Raw genomic sequence first — 23,704 nt, 5'->3', positions numbered from 1 at the left:
GATTTCTGTCCCATGGGATGTATTTTCCTCATTTTGGGTTGTGGAACCTGAAAGATACTGAAGTTTGAATGTGTCGTTGGACCAGGAGGCCTTAATGCACATTGCTTCTCAAACCAGAGTAATTTGAGTAGAAATTGCACATCTGAAGAGAAGACTATTCCTGGCGACGTCTGTTTTTCTCTCTAATAGCGATTTATGCAGTTCAGAGGTTTGAAATGATTAAAATTGCTCTGGTGGGGAGCAGATAAGGAAAGCTGCAGTGTAAAAGATGGCTGTCGCAGGCTATGATTACTTCCAGAAGATAATGCTGCACATTTGCGTGATTCAGGATGGAGTCATTTGGAAAGCTAGTGCTGGGTAGAAGTCAGCCACCTGGCACTGTGGAGAGAGAGGGATTTCCAGAGGGCTCTCCTTCCCTTTTTATTTCCTGTACTGTTGGTCAGTGTGTTGGTTTATACACAGTTTCAGCGTTTGTGGGGTTACCAGCCCTACCTAGGATTTTAGCCATAAGGTCAGCGGAGTTAAGCTTATGAGCTGAGGACACAGCTCTTTTGTCTGAAGGAGGTAGGTTCTGTTTTTGTCTTCGTGTTAGGAATGTGGTGCTGCTTGGGGCTCATACAAGTAGGGGAAGGCGTAGGTGCGTCCGTAGGGTTAAGCCATAAAGGAGCAGGAGGAACTTTGTTTTGTTTCTGTGTTACCCGTAGGCTGCTGTAGGTGACAGAGACGATTGATGGCCTCCGGTCAGGCGGCTCAGTTGCTGCCCAAGCTGGGTGGCCTGGCGGCAGGTCACCAACAGGCCTCTCATCCGATGGAAGTGCAGCTGGCCCTTCCTGGTCGTCCTGTCCGTGGCCACCAACCCTGTGGTGTTTCCAGTTCTTTGCTGGGGTCGGCTCTGGCGCTGTCTGAGTTTTGTGGCCTCCCTCAGCCCTGGCCAAGGGAGGGCATACCCCACGCAGCTGGCAGGGGCAGCAGTCGCGCTGAGTTACAGATGAACGCTGCAGCTCTCCGGGCACTGGGTGAGCTGGAGTGGTGCAGCTCTTGGCTCTGCAGGAGCTAGTGGTGGTAGCTACCACAGGTTACCTGGGCTGAGTGTCTGGGGATGGAGAAAGCCTGGGAGGTGCAGCCAAAGGGCCATCACCTTCCTGGGGAGGGGCTGCTTAGAAGGGAGGAACATGAAGCTGGGTGACAAAAAAAAAACAACAAAAGAAAGTTGTTTCTGATCAGAACAAATAGCAGAGGTTTCAGACTGCTATTCCTTTTTTGGTTCCTTGTGTTTTGACTTTACTGGAGTATATTAAAATATTGAGTGACGTGCTGTGTGTTGCACAAAATGTTTTAATGGTGTGTCGGAAGACAAGAGGAATGAAGTAAAGTGTTCCCACCTTTTCCTAATCTGGAATTCTCCAAACAGATGTGTTCTTATAATGTGCTTAGTTTTTCTTGTAGCTGCCTTTCTATGTGCAAATTCTCAATCAAAAATAATTCAGCCTGTTCTGCTCAGGCTGGTCTGTGCTATTACCTAGCTGTATTTTCAAAACATTTGATGCTTTTCTTCATAAAGCTTCTTTTAAAGGAACCTGTTCTGGGTGCTTGTGGAAGTCTTTTGGGTGTTCCTGTATTTCCTTGTGAATATTAAGATTTGAACATTTACATATTCTGATGAGCGTTAGCACATCAGAAACATGATGTTTTCATGCCAGGTCTGTGAAGATGGTACTCCCTATGAGAAGAGACATGAGGGAGAGTAAAATATAAGCAACAATAACTGAAAACGTAGAGCCTAATTTCTTCTGGAGAGCACTAGAAAATTACCCCAGAAGTGCCCTGTGCTGCTTGGTTTGTAATTTCCTCGGTAAATGATGTTCTCAGGAGCTCTTGTTATAGTTGCTTTATAGCCTGCAGTTCAGTACCATGAGGTATGAGGGTATTTTTTTTTAATAATAATGCCATAGCTTTCCTGCTTTGCAGCTGGACCAGTTTTCAAGTGGAAAATTGATAAATATTTGATGGCAATTAGCAGCAGCCATAAGGATACTGAGGTTTGAAGCCTAAAAATATCCACTTGAGAACAGTGGATACAAGAACAGTATAATGTGAGATTTGTCCAGAGATAAAGGTGTCCTCAGGTCATTGAAAGATGTTTCCCCTTTTGTTTGATAAGCTGTGTGTAACAAAACATGAAAATCCTGCAGGAATTTTTTTAGGTTTACCTATACCAACTTTCCTAAAACGACTTAGGCCATCATTTGTGTTTTTGAGAGTATAATATCAGTGCGGTACTAGCTTTTTACAGTGTATTTGTATGTGCGTGCGTGCGTGCTTGAAGAGTTGTGTGGCTGAATAACAAAAACTTGCTTTTTCTGGATTGCAAACGATATGGAGTACAGTAACTGCGATAAGTAACAGGCACAGCTTCAAGTCCACCGTCTCCTGCAGAACTTCAGTATCTGTGCACAGGAAGGGAAATCTCATCCTGAAGGGGCTGTGGACTCTCGGTTCGGTTTCAGGCGCTGGGCGGTTTCAGTGTTTCTCCCATTGACCTGGGCAGTCACCTGCACGTGCGGGCAGGGTGGATCCTGCTGCTTTGCTCATGCTGGCATGGATGCAGCGTAGGAGACGTTATATAACCCGGTATTCCTTCCGTAATATTTGCTTGGGCAGAAGTCCCGGAAAAGGCTGCGACCAGAAGGCTTTGTTTTCCCAGCAGCGTTATACATTTCTTCTGCCCTGATCCAAAAGGGACGAGCTTCCGGGAATGGGCACTCACTGGTCGTGGTGTGCACATCCCTGTTTTGAGTGGCAGCCGGGGCGATGTGTGCTCAGTGTGCTCAGGCCGAGCTGGGGTCACCTTCTGGTGTGTGCTCCTTGCTGCATGGTGACCTTAAGCCATCTTTAGTGGATTTGTGTGGGGTAAATGTTTGAGACCCAGACAGATCAGCTGAGAGCAGCTAACCCTGAACCTAGCAGCTAGACCCCAGAATGCTTAGGCTGACTGCCAGGTGTGGGGCACAGAGCCTGCTCGTTGTGAGCCTTTCTGATTCAGTTTCTGAGCTAGGATTTTTCTTTTGCTAAATAACAGGACATGAGGAAGTGAAGCCCAAGAGAAGAAAAAAAGTTCTGCTATGTATCCCTACTTTCAGAAGTAAGAGAGAAATGAGATCAAATATCTGATCACATTTTGGAAGCCAGGCATTCCTCCTGTGTTTGTTAGATGAGGCATAAATTCTCTCATCTCTCTGTTTCACCTGCTCCAGCTGGAAAATGGAGAAAATACATTAAAACATCCCTACAAGTGCTGCTCTGAGGACACGTACCGGTATTCAGCAGTGTGCTCGTGCTGTGCTCAGTAGTGGTGCTGGCCTCTTGTAGATCCAATTGTAATGTCCCTGTCTGTAAATATGAGAGATTTCTAAGGTAGGAAATTGCAGAAGCACATGTAAAGGCAGATTTCCCTCCTGCCCAGTGAGGGAATGATACAATGATACACGTTTCGTTGTGGGCTCATGATTGTGTTTTATCCTCAGAGACAGTGCAGCTACTGAGACAGGCAGTGAATTAGTATTTAAAACATAATTTTAATACAAAAAGTGCTGTGCTGTGTATGAGCCAAATTAAGGTGTGATTCCTGTGATTAAATACTTTAGAACAATGGGCCCAATCTTCTGGGAGATTTGAGCATTTCCAACCCCTTAAATATCCCTGGTTCTCAAGTAATATTAAATCACATGGCATCTAATATGAAAGCTTGTAAGACATTGCAGGACCTGGAAATAACTATTTTGGTATCGTGTAAAGCTGCTGCTCTGTTTGTATAGGTACAGTTAATCTTGAGTATTAATTAAAAAATGTTACTTTTAAAAACACAGGAAGGTATTAAAAAAGCCTTATTCTCATTGAAACAATCTGAAGGGCCTTTTTTGTCTGTTTGCTTGCTTTTTTTCTTAGAACTATTTTGATGGAAAACTTTCCCCTCAAGGAAAAATGCCATGGATTGAATACAATCACAAAAAAGTATCTGGCACTGAGTTCATTATTGACTTTTTGGAGGAGCAACTCGGAGTGAATTTAAATAAAAACCTCGGTCCACGTGAACGAGCTGTTTCCAGAGCAGTGACAAAAATGGTGGAGGAGCATTTCTATTGGTAAGCTTGCACGGAAAAGCTGGTTGTCTGCTGTCAGACCCGCACTCTTGTCTGGAAGGGAATGCTTATTTTGTCTCGCGGTTATTGCAGTTACCCAATTATTAATTTCACAGCTGTTCTCACTGTGGAAGGCTGCTGCTTCTTTCTGCTTATGCTAGTATGAGTCAGGAGGAGCTCCCCTGAGAGCTGTAGGGATGTGTAGGCAAGGTAAGGCACTGGCGTTGCAGAAGGAAGCGGCAGTGGGCTGTTTGTCCTCTTCCGTATGACCTCCATGTGGGAACAGCCTGGTTAATAAGGAGCAGAGCCAAGATGGCTGCAAACGTGTGAGGTTTGAGAGGGGAAACAAAAAATAATACCCAGCATTTGGGGTGAAACTAAAATGTTGTTTTCTTGTTGTTACTGTTTTTTTATTGTCTGTATGTGTGATTACGGTAGGGATTATTGTCTTTCCTGTAACAGAATATTCCTGTTAATAAGTATTGTTAGCAACAGTGCCTGTTGATAAGGATACAACATCAGTTGTGGTATCCTCAGAAGTTGAAGTATAGATATGAATGAAAAACCTAAATATAACTTCGCTGATATTCTATGCATTTTACTGACACTTTTGAAAATAGTATCTGTGATTTTTTAATTTTTATTGTTTTATTTTTATTCCTCCTCCTGCACCCCAACTTTTCATTTCACTGCTTTTTTAAGTGTCCTTTCCAGACTGGATCCATAGAAGTGGCAGGTGGATGTGGTGTCCTGGATGCTGCATTGGATACCTCGTAGGCATAAGGCTTTTTCCCCAACCGTTTGCTTTCTAGCGTGCACTTAAGTGCCTGTTGTACTGAGTCTTGCATTCATACAGCATTTTATTTTCTCCAAAAATGTGTGATTTAACTTGAATGCAATTACCATGTTTTTTTTTCTTTCATCTTCTTGTTGAAGAAGAGCAGCAACAGGTGAACATGTGTACGTATAGTTAGTTCTTCAAACCATTTGTAGTGTTCCTGGGAAGGAATGTAGCATTCAGTAGGCAGGCTGAAATGATGCGGTTTCAAAATGAAATCCCTGCCTTCTCAGAAGTGTGACTTTCACTGGTTATACCCATCTGCAGTGACATGTCCTCAAAAATCTGACCACAGCTCTTAGACACTTGTTGTCTGCAAACCTGATTTTTGTTCTTTTTTTTTCCCCGGGTTATTGTAGCAGCTGGAGGGAAGATGGGGCCTTTTAGTCCCTTAATGCTCCATCTCCTTGCCTAAGTATATTGTTTGTTTCATGGTCTGTGGACTTAACTGCTTTAAATGCAACATTACGGATGACAAACTTGTATGGCTTTTGCGTGTCCCAGTTAGAAATCGCTCTTCTTTTGTGAAGCTGATGTCTGTCCATCCACACTCCCACTGAGCAGACTCAGCACTGCGGGGCACAAAATAGAGGAGTGTGGGGGACAAGGAGCAAGGAGATGGCATTGAAGTAGGTGGATTAAGCTAGAAGAAATTGAAATAAAGACGTGCGTGCCTGGTTGCATATCCTTGTTGCCTTTTGTATTCAGTCCCACAGGTGAGTTTCCCTAGGGCACGTTTTTTTTTTCTGCAGCACAGTGAAAGGTCCAGTTGTGAGTCTTGTGTGTCCTTGCTGTGTGGCTGTACCAGAGGATTTTTACTCCGCTCTGCTGGTTCTCTGTGCTAGGCAAACCCTGAGCCAGAGCTGTGAGGCATCACGCTGCTGTAACTCCTGGATAACAGCCCTGACCACCCCGTAGTTACACCGTGATAAAATCAGGCCATAGCTGTGTAGAGCTGTGTTTGCATCTGACAGGATTCATGGTTGTGAGGTTCCTTCACACCGGTGCATGAACTTGGGTGCTTCCCACTACCCACCAGGAGCTCAGGGTTCATTTGTGATGTCTCCAAGTCCCATAGTGAGGGACTTGCGAAAGTGATGGCCTTTCTGCAGAGTAAGGTTTATAAACTCAAGCCTCCAAAGCAGTAATATAAACTGTGATTAATACAGTTCTGTTTCCAGCAGCATGCAAAGTAGTTTCATCATAAATAAGTAATACTGTAGTGCATCTATCGAATGAAGAAGCAGAGAACATCTTGTGGTGTGCTGTCTCTGGATGGAGCTAATCCTGGTGGGTGCTCAGCATCTCCTCCTGAAATGTTTAGCTTTTGCTGAGCTAATTGCCTATCTTCAGCAGCAGCTCTGGTTGCTTAGTGCCTCTTAAAGGTGGAAATTGCTGCTTTGGCTGGAGCTGAGAGCAGTGTAGGGCTGTTGAGAACATCAGCCTCCAGCCACCTGGACTCTGCCCCTGGCAGGGGTCAGGCAGAGAGCCAGTGAGTGATTGAGTATACCCATTTTATTAGTGGGATTACAGCATGTCTCTGAGATCCATGAGGCTGGTGCTGGAGCTTCTGTCCCTGGAGAAAGCTATAATTGTCAGCCTTTTGCTATGTTTAAATCAGCAAAGGGAAGAAAACTCCTAACCTGAGCGGGGGTGAGGCTGAGTCAGCAGGAAGAGATGGGAGCAGACCAGTTCTGCGCCTCAGGGACCGGGCTTTGACCCGAGGTCCTCGATCTGTGTGCAGACCTCTGTCATCTTCCGAAGGCTTGCCCTGGGTCATCTCTGCAACCAGCAGTGACCTGTGGGCCCTTAGAAACCAGCTAAACCCATTAAATTGGTTTAGCTGTGTTGTGAAACACAACCTTAGTGATTTATAAATATATATATACATGCCTAAATCTATCCATTTCTTGCTTCGTCTTTTAAGAAGACCAGGTAAATACCACGTATGTGATGAGTGAAGCATAGGAAGAGCTTGCTATGATAAACACAAGTGAGTCTGACTTTGATAGGTACTCAGACTTGCCGTGTATTGAACGTAATACATGTTTAACATCGAGGCAGTTATACAAGTGACATCTCACCTGCTATTGACAAGGCTTGAATACCACTGGTGGCTTAAAAGCCGTTTCCTCTGAGAAGTCACACAGCAGGTAAGGTGTCCACAGCTCATTGTGGAATGAATTTGTTATAATCCTTCTGTATATCAAGAAATTTCCACTCTGTGCAGGATTCAGATGGGAAAAATAACCCCCAGGTTGAATCCTTTTCAGCATCTCCCCCTTGCCTTGATGCTTTTTTTTCTGTTCAGTTAGTTTGGGGATAATCAGGCAAGCTGCTGCTGATGAGTCACTTTCTCCATCTCTTCTCCTGATTTATGTATTGAGGCCAGAGCTGCTGTTACATTTATACTTCAGATCTGCTTCACCTCTGTAGCACTTTTTAATGCATTATTCTTTTATTTATACTCCAGGATTTTTACATTTTTTACATTTTTACAGATGTGCTGGCACTAACAGAAATGCTAATGTTTCCCGAAGTGCTCAGTTCAGGCCAATATTCAAAATGCCATCACATAAATACTAACTGTAGTTTAAAATGTATAATTATGCTGAATTAGACTACCTGATTTCTGGCATTTCCTAACTTTTTGTGATTTTTATAATGCTGTACTAATGTAGTCTAAGCAGAGGAATGATGGGTGGAACTGGATGCGGAGGAGCATGTTTTGGTGGGAAGCACTGATTTTATCAACCTTTGAATATAATCATTTTAACAAAATGCCCGTAAAGCTAGCTTTAAAAGTACCTATAGCTGTCCCTCTAAATCTGAGCCTACTTTTTTCTGTGCTTTTGCGTGCTCTGAACCATAAAATTCTAGGCGTAAACTCAGCAGTTGTCTGTTGAGCTGCCTTCATTGCCCACATAAATTTGAGATCTGGGACACGACAACTTTACTCACTCAGAGCGACAGGCACACATCCAAGATCGTGCTTGATGATTTAGCTGAGATGGGATTACCAAAATCTGGTGCCGTTCTGCTTTTCCTGCATCGCCATCCGGGTTGTTAACTCTTCATTTGGTATCTGCCTCTTCCAAACCCAACGACTTTCTTCCCCAGAGCAAGCAAGTGAACATTAGGGAAATGTACTCTTGTTTTGTAGGACAGGCTAATTAGCTTTGTGGGAAACCTTATTTGTCCTGTCTCATGAAATTAAAGCTGTCCTGGGCATGGTTGATGACTTGGTGCGATGCCAGCTCTCTGATGGAGTCAGAGTGAATAATAGTCCTGGAAGGGCTGGAGGGGCTGTTGGACTGGCGTGATTTTTTCAAAAATACTACAGCAGAGTCACCTTTATGCATTTTTGCTTTGTTTTGTCATGTTTTTCTTGCTGTCCCTCTGTATGGTGAGTGCCATTGTCGTAAAGCCACTAAAACTGTGCTGCGGAGTGGCCGGGTGAAGCTGATGAGATCCATGCTGGGGGATGAGGGTCTTCGTAGTCAGATGCACAGCTGTGCTATTGGAGAACAGGTTTTTCTCAGCTTATTCAAGTAAAAAGTATAATTAATAGCTGATGGATGTAGATAATGCTTGTAATTATTTCCTGATGTTTTCATCAAGACCAGGTTCTTTCTTCCCCTTCAAAGCCATATCTGTCCAAGGGCCTGTGTCCTTTCCCAGGCCTGTGAAACACAGCTGCTGAAATGTTCTGCTTTATGAAGTGCCCTTAGGCTTTGAGCCCAGTTTTCTTCCCATGTTTCCTAAGTTGTTTCACCTTTTATGTCTGTTCCTGGGGCAAAGCAGTTTTGCAGCACATCTTTCAACCAAAGCTGATGCTTCTGGTATTCCAGTACCCATTTGCTCCAGTGCTTGCTGGTTTCATGTTCCCCATTTCATTCTGGTGCCCCTTTCTAAATCCAGTTTTGTTTCAAACCCAGCTTTGTTGAAACTTGCCCCAAAACTTTGGTTGATTCATCCATTTTGAGCACTAAGGACTGTGCAACGTCTCCATTCGAAGAGCTGCACTGAGGTATGTGAGCCATCAGTGGGATGCTGTCGTCGTGCTGATACAGCACAACAGGTCATGGAGAAACCCGGTGAGGATAAAAGCTGTCAGAAACAAAGCAGGTGCATTTTTGGTCCTTACTGTTCATGCATTTGCACCAACACCTGCATGGGCCTCACTGTTACTGTCTTTAATTAAATCAGTTTGAGCAGAAGACGTTGTCCTGCAGGGGACAGCTTTTAGTAGAGTTAAAATGCCTTTCATCCTTTCTGAGAGCATTGTTAGTTTGAGCGTTAAGTGGATTTTTTTTCAGCTGTTATGCCAAATATGCTCCTTTTACCTCATGTTAATAGTAATTCAAATAAGGAATTTGTGGAAATGTAAAGATTGGAGCATTTTTTCATTGTGTAAAAGTAGTTGTTCCCTGATGGTAGTGCTGAATTCACCTTCTGGTCATGATATGCTGGAGTTTGATAAGACATGCAAGTTTAAAAAAAGAAGTTGGAGTTTTCCAGGAGATGTCTCTCTCGTTTTTTTCTCTTACTTTGAATTAGGTGATCCATATAGGCACTAAGAAAATTACACATAAGTAGAAATATGTAGAGTGATAAAACTGAAGTCATATTCTGAACTAAAAAAAAAATGACCTCCAGTCATAGTGGAAATGGAAACATTTAATTATTAAACACTATTTAATATTTCACATATGTGAACTTGCAACTTCTGATATTCCAGCTTTTCTATCTAGCTTCATCAGTTTATCATATCCCATGAGCCTTTTTTCATACAATCTCAAAAGCATAAGCCTACTTTAAAATTTTTCAGTTTGGAAATTTGTAAAAATATAATGGAATATGGCTATAAATTCCCAATGTTTCTGAGGCCCCGTTGGCTTCAAACATTTGTCATGTCTACTTTGAGATGTCTTTGGCCCATCTTTCAGTATCCTTTGAACTTTTGTCACAAGTCGTACGGTCTTTTGTTTCTTCAGAATATCTTCTGTCAGATGGTGCTGCATATTAGAAAAGCTAAAGTAGCAACAGCAACAAATGAGTTTCTTTGCCTACGGTATTAATAAAGAACAAAAATTATTGTGGGAAGCAAAACATATAGCTGGTAAGACAAATTTTGATGGAAAGACTTTTTGAAATAATGCATTTGCCATTTAATAAAGCTGCAGTACAGCCTGAGACACAGCAGAAGCCTTTTGAAGTGTATCTCATACAAGATCAACATCTTCATTAGGAGAAGAAAAAATGCCGGAAAAAAATAACCTGATAACTACCACCTTTCAAGTTTTTGTTTTTTTTTTTTGTAAAGGTTGTGTCATTGTTAATCTCTGAAGAGAGCAGAGATCTTTCTGAGAAATCACTGCTACAGTATTTATGTTGGTGCAAAGTTACTGCTTGACTAAGTTCCAGCAGTATAGAAAGCAGGGAGGAGAGGTTGGTGGGAGAGGTTGGTTTCTCTGTTTTTCTTTGTTTTCCCTAGGTCTGTGCAGTCGGTCATCTTTGGCTAATAAACCCTTTTGGCAAGGCGTTTTGTTCTGTGAGGTTAGCAAAATTACGTAGCGCTTATTTTGTATTTCAACGTGAACGTCACGTTCTCTTAAAGGAAGCCACGAGTGAAGAAACCCGGGGCGGTTCGCGTGAGTATCGCGAAGTCAGGTTTCACCGCTTCCACTCGGAGGTGCACCAAGGTCTGCTTTCGCTGGGCACTAGCTCTCCATCAGGGCTGAGAGCATTTAGTGTTAAGGTAGCCTGACCTCTGTGGGAGCTGTTGCAGGGTGACGACGGGCTCTCTGGGCGTTGCACTCTTACAGCGTGCTTTGTGCATCCTTCTAGGACTCTAGCTTATTGCCAGTGGGTGGAAAACCTTCATGAGACGCAAAAGATGATTTCGGTGTACGGCCCCCTCAGTGACTTGCTGAAGTGGATTCTCTGCCATCTGACCAAAGGGATCGTGAAGCGGGAGATGTACGGCCACGGCATCGGCCGCTTCTCGGAGGAGGAGATGTACACGCTGATGGAGAAAGACATGCGGACTCTAGCGAGCCTCCTGGGTAACGTACAACAAATGATTTGCCTTCTGCTTGCGCACAGCCCGCGGGGTGAGATCGCCCGTGTGTGGCAGCCTGGTCGCACGCGCGGATGAGCTCACTTCTGTCAGTAGGTGGAGGCCACGCTGCTGCCGTCCCTCAGTGCCACCGTCCCATGGGGACGGGGCTTCCTTCCTCGCTGTCTGTCACCAAATTGCCCCTCTAGAGGGTAGGCGGGTTTCTTCTCTGTGCACCGTCTGTATGTAAAGGAGCAGAATGTGGCCTGTGGTTTTGGATGAGCATTTTGCTGTGTGAATTCAGGAAAACACAGTGTTCATTTTGGCAAATGTAACCTCTTATTTGTATTTTGGGGAATCTCTTTTTCCTCGTGGGACTCATTACCATTAATAGATTATTGTGAGGCTGCTGTTTGAAAGTCCTTTGCAGGTGTTAACTTTGGTGAACAGGACTTTGCTGCATTTGGTTGGTGTGAGCAGCTATATTCAAAGCTGTTCCTCGGAGATGGCTTGTCAAAATGGATGGGGTTAGGTGTGCTGGTTGTCACGGTGGGTGCTGTACAGGAGGTCTTAAGGTCGACCTCAGTCAGCTAGAACCACGTGAGCCTCATTGCTGTTGTGTAGCTCAGGCTGAAGTCTGAACTGGAGCTGTCTGCACTGAGCTTCTGGGTTGCAGTCTGCTGAGAGCTAATTGCACTGTGATCCCCGTTACGGTCCTCTGGAGAGGGGCTGAGCAGCAGGTGGCCCTGCCGGGGGGGACTCCTTCGGCCGAGACCTTTTCCAGGTATAGCTGTTACCATGTTTGCCTCTCCGTAATTGCTTTTGGGTCTGTTCCCAGATTTTATTTGTATCCTTTCGACTCTGAAGCCTATACTGATGCTCAAGTTTGCAGTTTAGAGTTCAAACGGGTCGCTGAATCATCCAGTTGGGTATTTACGAACGGGTTGCTGTCCTGAGGCACCAGTCTCGCTTCTGTGTGAAGCAGGTCTTTCCAAAGGTCTTTCCATCCAGCTTTAATCAGAAGATTTCGGGAGGTGGAGATGCCACTGTGTTCATCAGTAACTGGTGGCAGGTGTTAATCACCATCAAAAGCTGTCCAGTTTCAGTTCACAGCTTGCCTGATCTCAGCCTTCAGGCAGATGTTCCTGTGCTAGTTTCTTCCTCCCCTCCCTGGGTGGCCCTTGGCCTCTCCTTGTGAAGATAAATGCAGTAATCAAACCGTTAATCCCACTCTTGGTTTTGATGGGAAGAATGGCTGGAAATCCTCAAGCTTCTCTCTAAGGTGTTTTCTTCAAATCTTGGAAAAAAATGTGCCTTTTTTTCCCCCTCTGCATTCTCTCAGCCTCCCACTCGCTGGACAGACCTTCTCCCCGCTGCTCCTACACCTCTCCGTGTGCCTGCACGGTGTGTGCTGCTCGTGGCCCAGTCTGCCAGCCCTGCGACTGCCCTTCGTTTTCTGCCTCCGCGCTGCTTTTTTATTGTGTGGTGCGTGTGCTACCAGCAGGGCTTTAACACTCAGTTCCAGGTTATTGATGAGAACAGCGTGCCTGCCTGTATTTTTTAAAGCCTCGATGGGCACCCGCTGTGTTATGGTTACTTTACGACATTATCAGCTGAATATTGTACTTTTTGTTTTCCACCTTTGCTTCTGAAATGGCTGTCAGATTAGTCAGTGTACAGTCATCATATTTAGACAATCAAAAGGGCAAATATCTGTGGCCTTCAGGGGCCTGTCCCCATGGGGTGGGGACAGGAGGTGGGAGAGGGACTTCCAGCCTGGCTGGAGGCTCTCCTGAATCGCTGCGGGGCAGGACAGGGCCCTTGGTCAGCTCAGTGACTGCACAAAAACCTGGGTGAGGTTCCCCACCAGGTGTGTGTGCCCCTGGGTTTTCCCAGGAGAGGAAGCGGTTGAGATTTTGGCTGTTAATTAAAGGGTAGTGGTAAGAGCTTAAAAAGGATGCCTGTGAAGCGAAGTGGCTGCAAGTACCGACCTGCAGCTGGCAGTCAGCAGGCGTGTCAGGTTAAAAGTGGCAGCCTGGAGGGGATGGGATGGTTCAGCTCTCGCTGCCTGGTGTTGTTGCTGCGAGGTCTAAGTGGCAGAGTTACTTCCCAGCATAACGTCGTTATGGTTCGAGCCTCAGACCCGGCCGAGCAGCCTTAAATTCCTAGTGCTGGCAGCTGAAATGGGATTTTACACAGCCCGTAACTGTGGCTTGGGGACCGGTTTTTGAGCTGTGCTTGAGATTGATGAATGCTGGGCAGCACATAAATAGGGGAAGGCCATAACATTTACCCAGTACGGAGTTGTCAGATATAGGCTGATGCAGCTGTGACAGAGCTGGGGAGAGTTAACTCCGTTTTACTATCACATCCGACATGCTGTAGGAAGTTACCATTATTCCTTATTCCTGAGCACTGCTTTGCTACGTTACTGTACGGAGGGATAACAGATGATGCTGTGCTGTACTTTAGAATTTGCTGTATTTCACTGCTGGACAGTTTTTCTAAGCTCATTCAATAACCCTAACGTTTAATAACTTGCTGAATTACAGGCAGCTTCTGTTGTACAAGGGAAGAATGTCCCGGGGAGATGGGATAACTGGATTTGGAGAATTCAATTACGGACAGCATTTCACGCTTTATAGCACGTTGGGCCAAGGCAGGGCCAAGGCAGCCATCTAACCTGACCCCTGAAATGCCTCATGTCTCACCTGTGTGCCCTGCTTGCTGTCTTTGCTGCGGGACTAATGCCTGCGCTGAGGCAGCAAGCCGGTACTGGATGTTCCTTTTGCGAATGGCCTCTTTGAAAGAGGATTTTCTTCCCTATCTTAGCTAGCTACTGTCTGCGTGTGCTGTGGTAGCTGCCCGGGACCATCACGATGGCCAGGTGCCCAGAGAGGTGTGCGGAGCAGGCCCGTCCTTCCTGCAGACCAGGGCAGTCCCACGTGGCTGCCGTTTCCCCTGCCTGTGCGCCAGGAGAGCTGTGCCTGGGTCCCTGTCTGTTAGAAGGCAGTGCCTGGAGGTGGGGAAGCTGTGCGTGAGGAGAGCTGGTGGTCTCCTTTTTGAGCCCGCTGGGGCAGGCTTCTGGCGAGATAAATTGGCACGAAGGCGCCCTCGAGTTGGAGAGCTCTGGGGAGAGGCAGAGGCTGGAGTCAGGCTGCAGGAGGTGGACGTGGCATCCACTGCTCTCTGCTCCCCGTGCAGGGAGCCAGTCTGTGGGATTGCCAGTCTGAGATGTTGATTATCTCGTGCGCTGCTGGTATAGGCACCTCACTGAGCTGTCTGTGTTGTGGCCGAGCGTGACATAGCCCGCGCTCAGTCTGTGAAGCTGTGGCAGTGGGATGTGGGTGGTGCGGGGAGAGCCTGCTTTGCTGTCTGTGGTCTGTGGGGCACCTGTCTCTGAAGTGAGGGCGCTCCAGGACTCATCCCGGTGCCTTTCACAAGTGTGTCATGTTGCGTTGGGATGGAGCTGGGGGCAGTGAGTGGGAAGAGCCTCATGGCAGTCCTCGGAGCGGCGTTACCTGGCGAGAGGTCCTTGGCAAACTCGCTCCAAGCCGTTTGCTCCTGCCTATGGCTGCTTTCTCCTCTATCTGCTGTGTCCTCGTATGTCTCCTGCCTCTCCTGGAGGCGCAGATCTGCGCTGAGCAGTCACTGTCTGTCTTAGCGATGCATCAGTTTCAGCCTGAACGAAGGCTGGGAGAGGGAAGCGTTGGGTACCACTCTCTTGTAGAGTCAGATGGATAATTTGCAACTGGATCTGTGCACATGAGAGACACAGGTTGATCAGCTTTCTGCAAGTGCATTTGTGATTTTTGAACCATGGCTGAACGATTTGGGGTCTTTACTGAAGGAGAAAATTGTGTTTTCAAGCACGTCCTTGTTGTAGAGGAGGTATTAAATGCAGCAGAACTAGTGTGGTGTGTATCCACTGCCTACTGTGGTGAATGGAGGTGCTCACTTGGCTGGTGGCGGCTCTGTAACTGGCCAGGGTGTTGGAGTGGTGGGTATACGGGGAAGCTGCACGAATGGATTTGACCTGCTGGGCCCTAGGATCAGCTTTTGAACCCTAATCAGTATTGAATCTCTGCCTTTGAACCCTTGTATCTTTTCAACTAAATGTTTTTCCATAAAAATGGTGTTAAAAATTTAACTGGGGAAAAATCCAGATTTTCAGTGACGTTTCCCCAGTGAAACGTTTGCTGTTGTATTTACAGGTGACAAGAAGTACATTATGGGACCAAACCTTTCCACTGTTGATGCCACCGTTTTTGGGCATCTGGCACAGGCAATGTGGACACTGCCAGGGACCAGACCAGAGAGGCTAATCAAAGGTAAGAGGTTTTAAGTGATCTCTGACAAAGGAAAAAAAAGAAAGACTCTTGGTGGCATTTGCTGTGTTTAAACTTGGAGCGCTTTGTAAGGATATTTGAAGATTGCAGGAGCACTTAAACTGCATCATAGGCTGTTCTTGCCTTTGATGTAGTATTTATATCCTGTAATGTTGTTTTTTCTTAAAATTCTTGTTTGTGTTCACTCTAATGTTCTGGATGGTAATCGTTTCTATTCCTGTACTTGATCTTTTCCCTGTTTAACATAGCAAAGTCCAAATGTCTCTATGGAGTGAATGCTGGGTAAAGTGTTAGAAGCCATGGGCCAAATTTTGCTGAACCAAGTAGTTTTCGTTGACAGTAGAACTGCGAGTACTGTTGTCCCAGTGCAATTAGAGCCTTTGTTGTTATTAAGGATGCTGGGCAAGGAAAAGATTCCAGTCTGGCTTTGGAGTCGCTGTGTTTTTGCATGAATAGGAAACCAACATACCTCCCCTCCCGCCCCAACTTCTTTTTTCCCTTGTGCAGTGGTATAGGCATGTGAAAGTCTGGTGGAAGCATCTTGACATCCCTTTGCAGAATAAAGCCACACAGCGTGAAAATTTGAAAGAACTAAGGAGGAAAAGGATGCGAAGTAGCTGTAAAAGGAATGAATCTGATCTGTAGACCTACTCTGAGCAAGAGGTGGCTACTGAGGCAACAGTTTGGAGGCACAGACTTGCCCATTACTAGCACTTTGAGTTGAGGAAAAAATATACATGAGATTTTTTATGAGGGACGTAAATATAGTCCATATAGTTCTTCCCCTTGATGTCTGAAGAGACACAGATAGAATTCTGAAGGGTCCATGGGTTTCAAGAAAAAAATGATGTTTGAACTATTTTGTATCTAACAGAAATGAACGGTAAATGATGTAAATGTCCAAGCAGTATGGATGATTCTCTGTACCCATCCAGCTACTCATGCTGTGATATATTACGAGTGCTGGTTCCATATACACATACATAATGCCTCTAATGTGCTGTTATTTCTTTGTTCGTTGAAATTTTCTCATAAATTCTTCTGTCTAAGCATACACATGTATATATATAAACATAAAGCATTACATACTCCTGTGGGCTAGGAACGTTAGAGGCGAGTCATATAAAAACCAAACCCATGAATTTACCTTGCAGACAACGCTGCCATCTGGTGGTGCAAGCCCCAAACATCCAAATTTGCTAGATTTTAATAAATGAATGGATTGCATATGTAGCATCAAATCCTGCCTTTAGAAACCATGTTTCTGCTAAATAAGCAATAATTTTGATACGAGAATCTTACGCTACTAGTGTCTTGTCTTGATTTATTTCTGTAGATGTTGAATTTGGGCTAGTTATTTTGCTACGTGCATTTATATTCATTTCAGTGTAACCTTTCTTATTACGTGTGGGTTAATACTGTGTGTTTTAAGTTACGTGAACAGCCACTGAGAGGATTGACTGGATCTTGCCATTTTGAAAAAAGTTTTCTGGTACTTCTTTGGAAAGAACCTGCACAATTTATTTCCAAACTATGCTAACATGTTCCTGAATCAGCCGTTGAGTTGAAGTGTTGTTGACTGGATGTATTTACTGGAGTCTATTGTGCTGTGTTGCAGGTGAACTGATTAACCTTGCTATGTATTGTGAAAGAATAAGGAGGAAATTCTGGCCAGAGTGGCACCATGATGATGATAACACTCTGTATGAATCCGAAGAAAGCAGCGAAGCAAGCAAGACTCACTCCCCTTTGCAGGACTTCAGTTTTTATTCAAGGACAGAAACATTTGATGAGGAAGGGAACAGTATTTCTCATACCCCTGACACAGATTACACTGGACACTCGCTCTTTGATTCGGATGTGGACATGGATGACTACAGAGATCACGAACAATGCAAATGATGTGTACAAGCATCTCCCGTTTTGCAGACAAGCTGTTTCTTGGGATCAGTCTGATTTATTTTCTGCTCCAGGCTGGGAGGAGGTTTGTACCACCTCCAAGAGACCATTGTGCTTGACTTGGTTGTCACATGTTACCTGGACTGTCTCAACCTTATTTCATTTTGTGTAACTGTCCAGATGGAACCAAGGTAAACAGATATTTAAAACGCGCATGGGCAAACTGGAGGTCCAGAGGGCAACGGGACTTTTCAATCTACGTTTTTGCTCTCATTGAAAAACAAATCCCACAGGTGGGTGGGAGAAACATCCAGGCGGCAGAGCACTTGTAAGAGCTCGTTTGTGTTGATATCTTTACGGGAATGGGTTGAGGACAAAAGTGGAAGAGGCGTTACTGGCACACTTTTCTCCTGTGGAAGAAAATGATTGATGCTGTGTTGATTCGGTGCAGTTTTGGAAGAATTTTATTTGATAGCTACCTGCACGCTGGGTGCATGTGTTGTTACGGTGTCTGAGGCGAGAATGAATGCATTGGCTCTGCCCACCTGTGTGAAGTTTAACATCTACACCTGTGTTGCTTGGCCTTGACTGGTTGATTTTAAGTGGAGAGAAAGCATATGGAAATTACGGATAGTTCTGGTCTTTGTAAACTGTGTGTAAAATCAATTATTTGCTTGCAACCGTTGGCGGTAGCCTGTTGAAAGTAGTTTAATCAGGACTTTCTCAATGAGTTACAGTTCCATGAATCAGGACCCTTCAGCAAAAAAATTTATTATACGTCTATTCTGGGAATAGACAGGATACACATGCTTTAGGATGCTAATTGTTGGTAGTCTTAGTAGTCTGGAGCTTGAACTAGCTCCAGCTTTCAAAGGACATGTTCCTTTCATGGGCTGTGGAGTATTTCCATCAGAGGAAAATGCTTGCTGTGGGGAACACCCAGCTAGCTGTGGCTCTGCAAGCAGAGGGACAGGTCTGCAGTCACTTCCCATGTCTATTCCGTGCCTGGGAGCTGCTGCAGTTTGGTCTGAGGCGTGCGTGAACTTGCATCTGCTTCCTAAATTCCTCACACGTTTCCCTGGAGCCATGCTCCAGTCTCTGTTGTCGTGGGCAAGCAGCATTTGCCAAACGAACCCAAACTGAGGAGGAGGATGGTGTCATCCGATTACTTGGGACCCTTCTCAGGAAACTAAGCACAGGAACAGGTCACAAGAAGATAAGTCTTGGGCTTGAAAGCACAAGGGGTGGCGGTCTGATATGTCTGTGAAACTTCATAGGTAAGTCAGGGCAGATGCTACCTGCAAACAGTTAGGTACTGACGTTCTGGATAACAGGCATCTATGTCAAGAAGCTCCTCTTTAAAAAAACACTCATGTTGGAAATTCCGATAGAGATGTTCTCATTTATTGTGCCGTGAAGTGAGCTTTGAAGCTGTATGTTTGAAGGCTCCGTCTTTTCAGCCTGAGGAGAGGGTGTTTCCAGGTATGGAGCCTCTGCGGACAGCGATGAGTCCCAGTGATGAGTCGCCATTATTAAAACACCAGCCTGAGTTCAGCGGATGGTCTCACTGTTATCATTTCCCTGGGCTGACAGATCTGCCAGTGGCAGCGATGCTTGTGACTTCCCAAAACACGAGATCAGCCAGAAGCCAGTGGTGTAATTTTACCTGTCTGTGTGTAGACAGCTGGATTTGGGTATCACATGGCTGTGCATGGCAGCAGGCACAGGAATCGGCATCGCCGCCGTGGTGCGAAGCTGGTGTCACATTGCGGTCTCCTCCCGTGTCTGGAGGTCTTCCTGGGGGCTGGCCCAGAGCTTTGTTGCCAGAATTGCTCCTGCGATGGATCCGGTGCTGCTGCAGAGCTGGGCATCTCTCTCTCTGTAATATAGATATATTATATCTATATGTACATGTCTCAATGTCAAAAGGAGCAGTGTGGTGAGAAATACTCTGGGGATTAATCCTCCACAGGGGTTGACTTCACTGAGGCAAGTGCAGTGAGGCACTGTGTTGTAGAAGAGTGAAACAAGAAGAAAGATCTGAGGGGGCTGCGGAAGGGGGAGGAACTTCTTGTTGTCAGCTGAGATTTTTTTCAGTGTTTTAATCAGTTAGGTGAATGTATTCTGTAGCATGTCACATGCCTTCCGTTTCTTAGGAACTACTCAGGTTATTTTAAAGGAGAGGTTACTCAGTAAGTAGCTTTTTCCTCATGACAGCTACTCCAGATACTATGTTTCAGTGTTTGGCCATATTTCAAAGTAGGGGTGAAATTAGGAAACAGCATCTCTTTAGGGATTTGTATGTATAGTGTTTTGACAAGGTCTGATAGGAAGTCCTTGGGTATGTTTATCCTGCCCAGAAGCAAATACTGGCTTTTAGACCTGTTTAAAGGATCTAATCTAAGCCTTTTTCTTTTGGAAGCTGGTCATGGCAAAATGTTTCGGGGGGGGGATGTTTAAAAAAAGAGCTTGCTTTAACATCTATGAAAAAGTGTCAGTTCATTTTGGTTTGAATGGGGAAGGCGTACAAGAGTTGTCTTCAACATAAACAGAACAGATTTCTTAAGCTTCCAAAATTCTGCTAAAAGAGCAACATTTCCTTAGGCCTGTGTTGTTTTTTCCCCTTGATCATTTCTATTTTTTATCTCCATGCTGAGGGGCTGTGCAGAACTACAAATTGTCGGAGAGAATCATGGAATCACAGAATATCCCGCGAAGGAAGGGACCCACAAGGATCATTGAATCCAACTCCTGGCTCCACACAGGACCACCCAAAAACCAGACCATGTGTCTGAGAGCATTGTGCAAACACTTCTTGAGCTCTGGCAGGCTCAGTGCTGTGATCACAGCCCTGGGGAGCCTGTGCCAGTGCCCGACCACCCTCTGGGTGCAGAACCATTTCCTAACACCCAGCCTGACCCTCCCCTGTCCCAGCTCCATGCTGTTCCTTGGGTTCTTTCTTTATTTCTTTTTTTCTTCTTTTTTTTTTCCCCCTCACTGTCCCCCGATCAAAACTGCAAGCATTCTGGAGGTCCTGGCCACGCTGCAGGGCAGGCAAGAAATCAGGTGTCACCGTAGTGGTGAAACCTGGGGCAGCCCCATGAGGCTCGACGGCCTTTTCAAGCTGGGGGTGCAGGAGGCCACGGCATCGTGCCCGAGGTGATGCTGGCCACACGGGGACTCCCTGCAGGGCAGGGAGTTGGAGAGCATCGCAGCCGCCGGCTCCAGACCTGGAAGAAGAGCTGGGGAGCAGCTCTTTGCTGCTGCTGTGGGGCAGTGTGGTTCTGCCCCCTTGTTTTATTTTAAACACCGCCAAAGGCCACGTATTGCACTTCTTCCCGTACTGCTGCTCCAAGGCAATGGTAAGTGGTCTTCTCCTCATTTGGCAAACGGGAGGTTAAAGAACCCCCTGCGTTTCCAATATGGTTAAATTTAAAGCAGCCTGTTGTTTTTTTCTGCTGTGAATTGCAGTGTTTGATTGTGTAACGCTTTGTCGTGTCAGGATGGATTTGTCTGTCAGTACCGGCGTCGCTGGCTCTGTCAGCAGAGCTCACTGTTACCGAGTGGGGAAACAGATGCTGGGATGTATAGGTCCTACAGAAATCGTATGCTTGATCGTGGTGCTTGATTCAAAAACCAAACCGAACCTGATGTTTCAGATCTGGAGGACTGTTCCCATCCAATTATAACACTGCAAGTCACACGTTTTGATCTTTAGAACCTTGGCAGTGTCCCTCCAGATCTATATTCTCTTTGAAAAAATATTGCCTGAAATATTTCTGCAGCAATAGTTCAGGCACAAATTTCCTTTTGTCAGTGATGTCTGCTCAAGTAATCATGACAGCTTCATACTGTTTTCATTGAAAGGGTTGTATCTGTCAGATACCGAGCCGTACAAAATATTGCCTGCTGGAAAAGTGTGTTATGTGCAGATTTATGCAGGGCAGCTCACAAGTGAAATTTCTGTGGCAGGGGATGAATTCGAGTGGGTCTTGTCCTTAGATGTTTGAAGAAGAATTTGAATCTGTTTTCTGACGAGTAGCTGCTTAGCCTAACCCCTCCATCACCAAATACTACAAGATTATGAGTTAGGCTTATAATCAAAATGAAGGAAATAACGCTCTGTGAGTGCAGAATCAGGGCGGACAGCCCAGTAGCTGGCACAGGGGGATGGAGACGCGTAGCGTAGGGGTGGGTCATGCCCATGCACATTGGTGGCTGATACCTGGAGGAACACCCAGGTAGCACAGTGATCTTGTGTGGACCAGGAGGACTGGAAGTACCCTTGGATGACGGCAGTGGTTTTCAGCAGCTTATTACTGCTCCCAGTCCGTGTGTGTGCTGTGCTGTGTTTCAGCTACTCGTTACTGTGAAGCAGGCAGCGGGGGGGACTCCTTTGAAGCTGCTGCTCAGGTGAGGCTGCCGGTGTGTTGCCGTCCCGTACCTGCACTGCAGTGTCATCTGTGTCCTTGTGGCAAGGGACAGGGGTCCCTTCGGGTCCGATTCCTGCACAGAACACTGCAGTGAAAGCAGCTTCCAGCTGACCAGCGAGGTGCATGGGCTGGCGTGCCCAGTCGTGGGGAGATGTTCTCCATCCCCCCGTACCGCCTGGGGCTCCTGCGGGAGGATGGGGGGGCGGGTGTTGAGTTTCATACTAGTGACCCTACTCTTCACGGCTTTGCCTTAGCGGAGAGAAGTGCTATAACACAGATCAGCTCTGTCTCAGTGACGCTCTCTTAGACGTCCATCAGAGAGGGCTTCCCTTGCACGCCTTTGCTGTACGTGCCAAGGTGAAGAACTTCTCGGCAGAGATTTTCACAGTTCCCTGAGGTGTTTGGAAAAGAAATGAGATGTCTCTGTGTACAGCATGGGAATCTTAATCGATAAAATGGTCAGTGAGTCACTGCAGTGCTAAACTGTAAGTACCACATCCTGTTTGTCCAACTTGCAAATTTTTAAGGCCAGAGATCATTATGGGCATTGAGTCTGACTCATGCATACAAAGGACTGTAGGATTTCCTCTAACGATTTCCACATTCAGCTCAACGAACTAAAGCAGCAATAGAGTGTGTGCTTCCTAAAGGCATTCAACTTCTGCAGAACCAAATCCTGCCCCCTTGAAGTCACTGGCAGAAGTGCCATTTGCTTCAGCAGGGCCAGAAATTTCCGACCAAGCTTCCAAGAGACCCAGAATTTCGCACTTCTCATTAATGGGACTGTTCCCTAGAATCAGACAGACAAGATGTGACCTTTGTATTTTTTTAACTCTAAAAAAAAAAAAAGAAAAATCTTACTAAGCTTCACTGGGCACGAGGTTTGCGTGTGTTCTTCCCTCCCTTTTTAGTTAGTTCTTGTGACTGATCTTTCCTTGACTGTACAGGTTTTTATTTTCCAGAATACTTGAAGAATACAGGTCCCAAAGTTTTAACTTACAGGGTGTGCAATCCAGCAGGATTATAGCACGGGTGGATGGGTATGGGGGGAGGGAGATACCCAGCTATACGTGGTGTACAAGTTTTTCCTAACAAAATGAAGTATCACATTGCTAAATGAGGACTTTAATGCTGTAGCTGCATTATGTTATTTGTCTATGTACTTACATGAGAGATACGTTATTTTAGCACTGTTAGTACTACTAGTTTATAAAGCCATATTTAAAATTGTACACTTAATTGTAACATAACTTTAAATTGTGCACTGTGTTGAACCCTGTATATATATATATGAAAATCTGTATATTTTGTCTTTATGCCGTATGTCATTGGTGTGTAAATTATAAGTAATGGATCTAAAATACCTTTCTGGTTCATGTCTTTCTTCTGAATGTCCCTCCTTTCTGCAGGCCTGTGGACTGTCTTCTCTAAAGTGTGAGAGCGGGAGTCCCTGGAAGCGTAATGGCCAGTGAGTTAAACCTCCGTCTCTCCAGGCAAATACCTTAGCCACCGCTGTGATGTGAATTGGGTCACACTGTCACTGTCTGTCTCTCCCTTCGACACTGCAGGAAAGATTTCCAGGGCAAGCGCACGAGGAAGGACTGCGCTTAACCATGGGCGGGAGGAGGGGTCCCTGCTCCTCTCTGTTCACTCTGGGACTAATGCTACTGGCGTGAAAATAAATAACCCTCAGAGTGGGACTCCATGGGAGAAGTGCACGTACTGTAAGGTCTTTGCCCAAAGCAAGAGCTAGTTTCATTGTATGAGAATATTTTGGAAAAAGATAGCATTTATAAGTCCTTAGCTGGACCTATCACATGGCCCTGAACACAGTGTAGGGATGATATAACAGGAGACACGGTCTTGATAGAAGACATACAAGGAAATAGTGTGCAGGTGCACTCACACCATCAAATCAACATCACAGCCTGCTTCATAACTGATGACACTGATGTTGCAGGCATATACATTTAAATAACAAACAA

At 45.5% G+C, this 23,704-nt stretch overlaps 1 protein-coding gene across 1 annotated transcript; it reads left to right on the top strand.

Moving 5' to 3' along the window:
* Positions 1 to 9: 9 nt before the first annotated feature.
* FAXC (failed axon connections homolog, metaxin like GST domain containing) lies at positions 10 to 23,080 on the top strand. The gene is made up of 4 exons (XM_083828050.1): positions 10 to 4,142; positions 10,828 to 11,045; positions 15,253 to 15,369; positions 17,006 to 23,080. The coding sequence occupies exons 1-4, from the start codon at positions 3,982 to 3,984 to the stop codon at positions 17,287 to 17,289; spliced, it is 780 nt and encodes a 259-aa protein (XP_083684176.1). The 5' UTR covers positions 10 to 3,981; the 3' UTR covers positions 17,290 to 23,080.
* Positions 23,081 to 23,704: the final 624 nt, after the last annotated feature.

This window comes from Anser anser (genome assembly GCF_964211835.1).
Source record: "Anser anser genome assembly, chromosome: 3".
In the NCBI taxonomy this organism is placed as follows: domain Eukaryota; kingdom Metazoa; phylum Chordata; class Aves; order Anseriformes; family Anatidae; genus Anser; species Anser anser.
The sequence above is the reverse complement of the archived record's forward strand: the minus strand, read 5'-3'. Positions and strand labels throughout refer to the sequence as shown.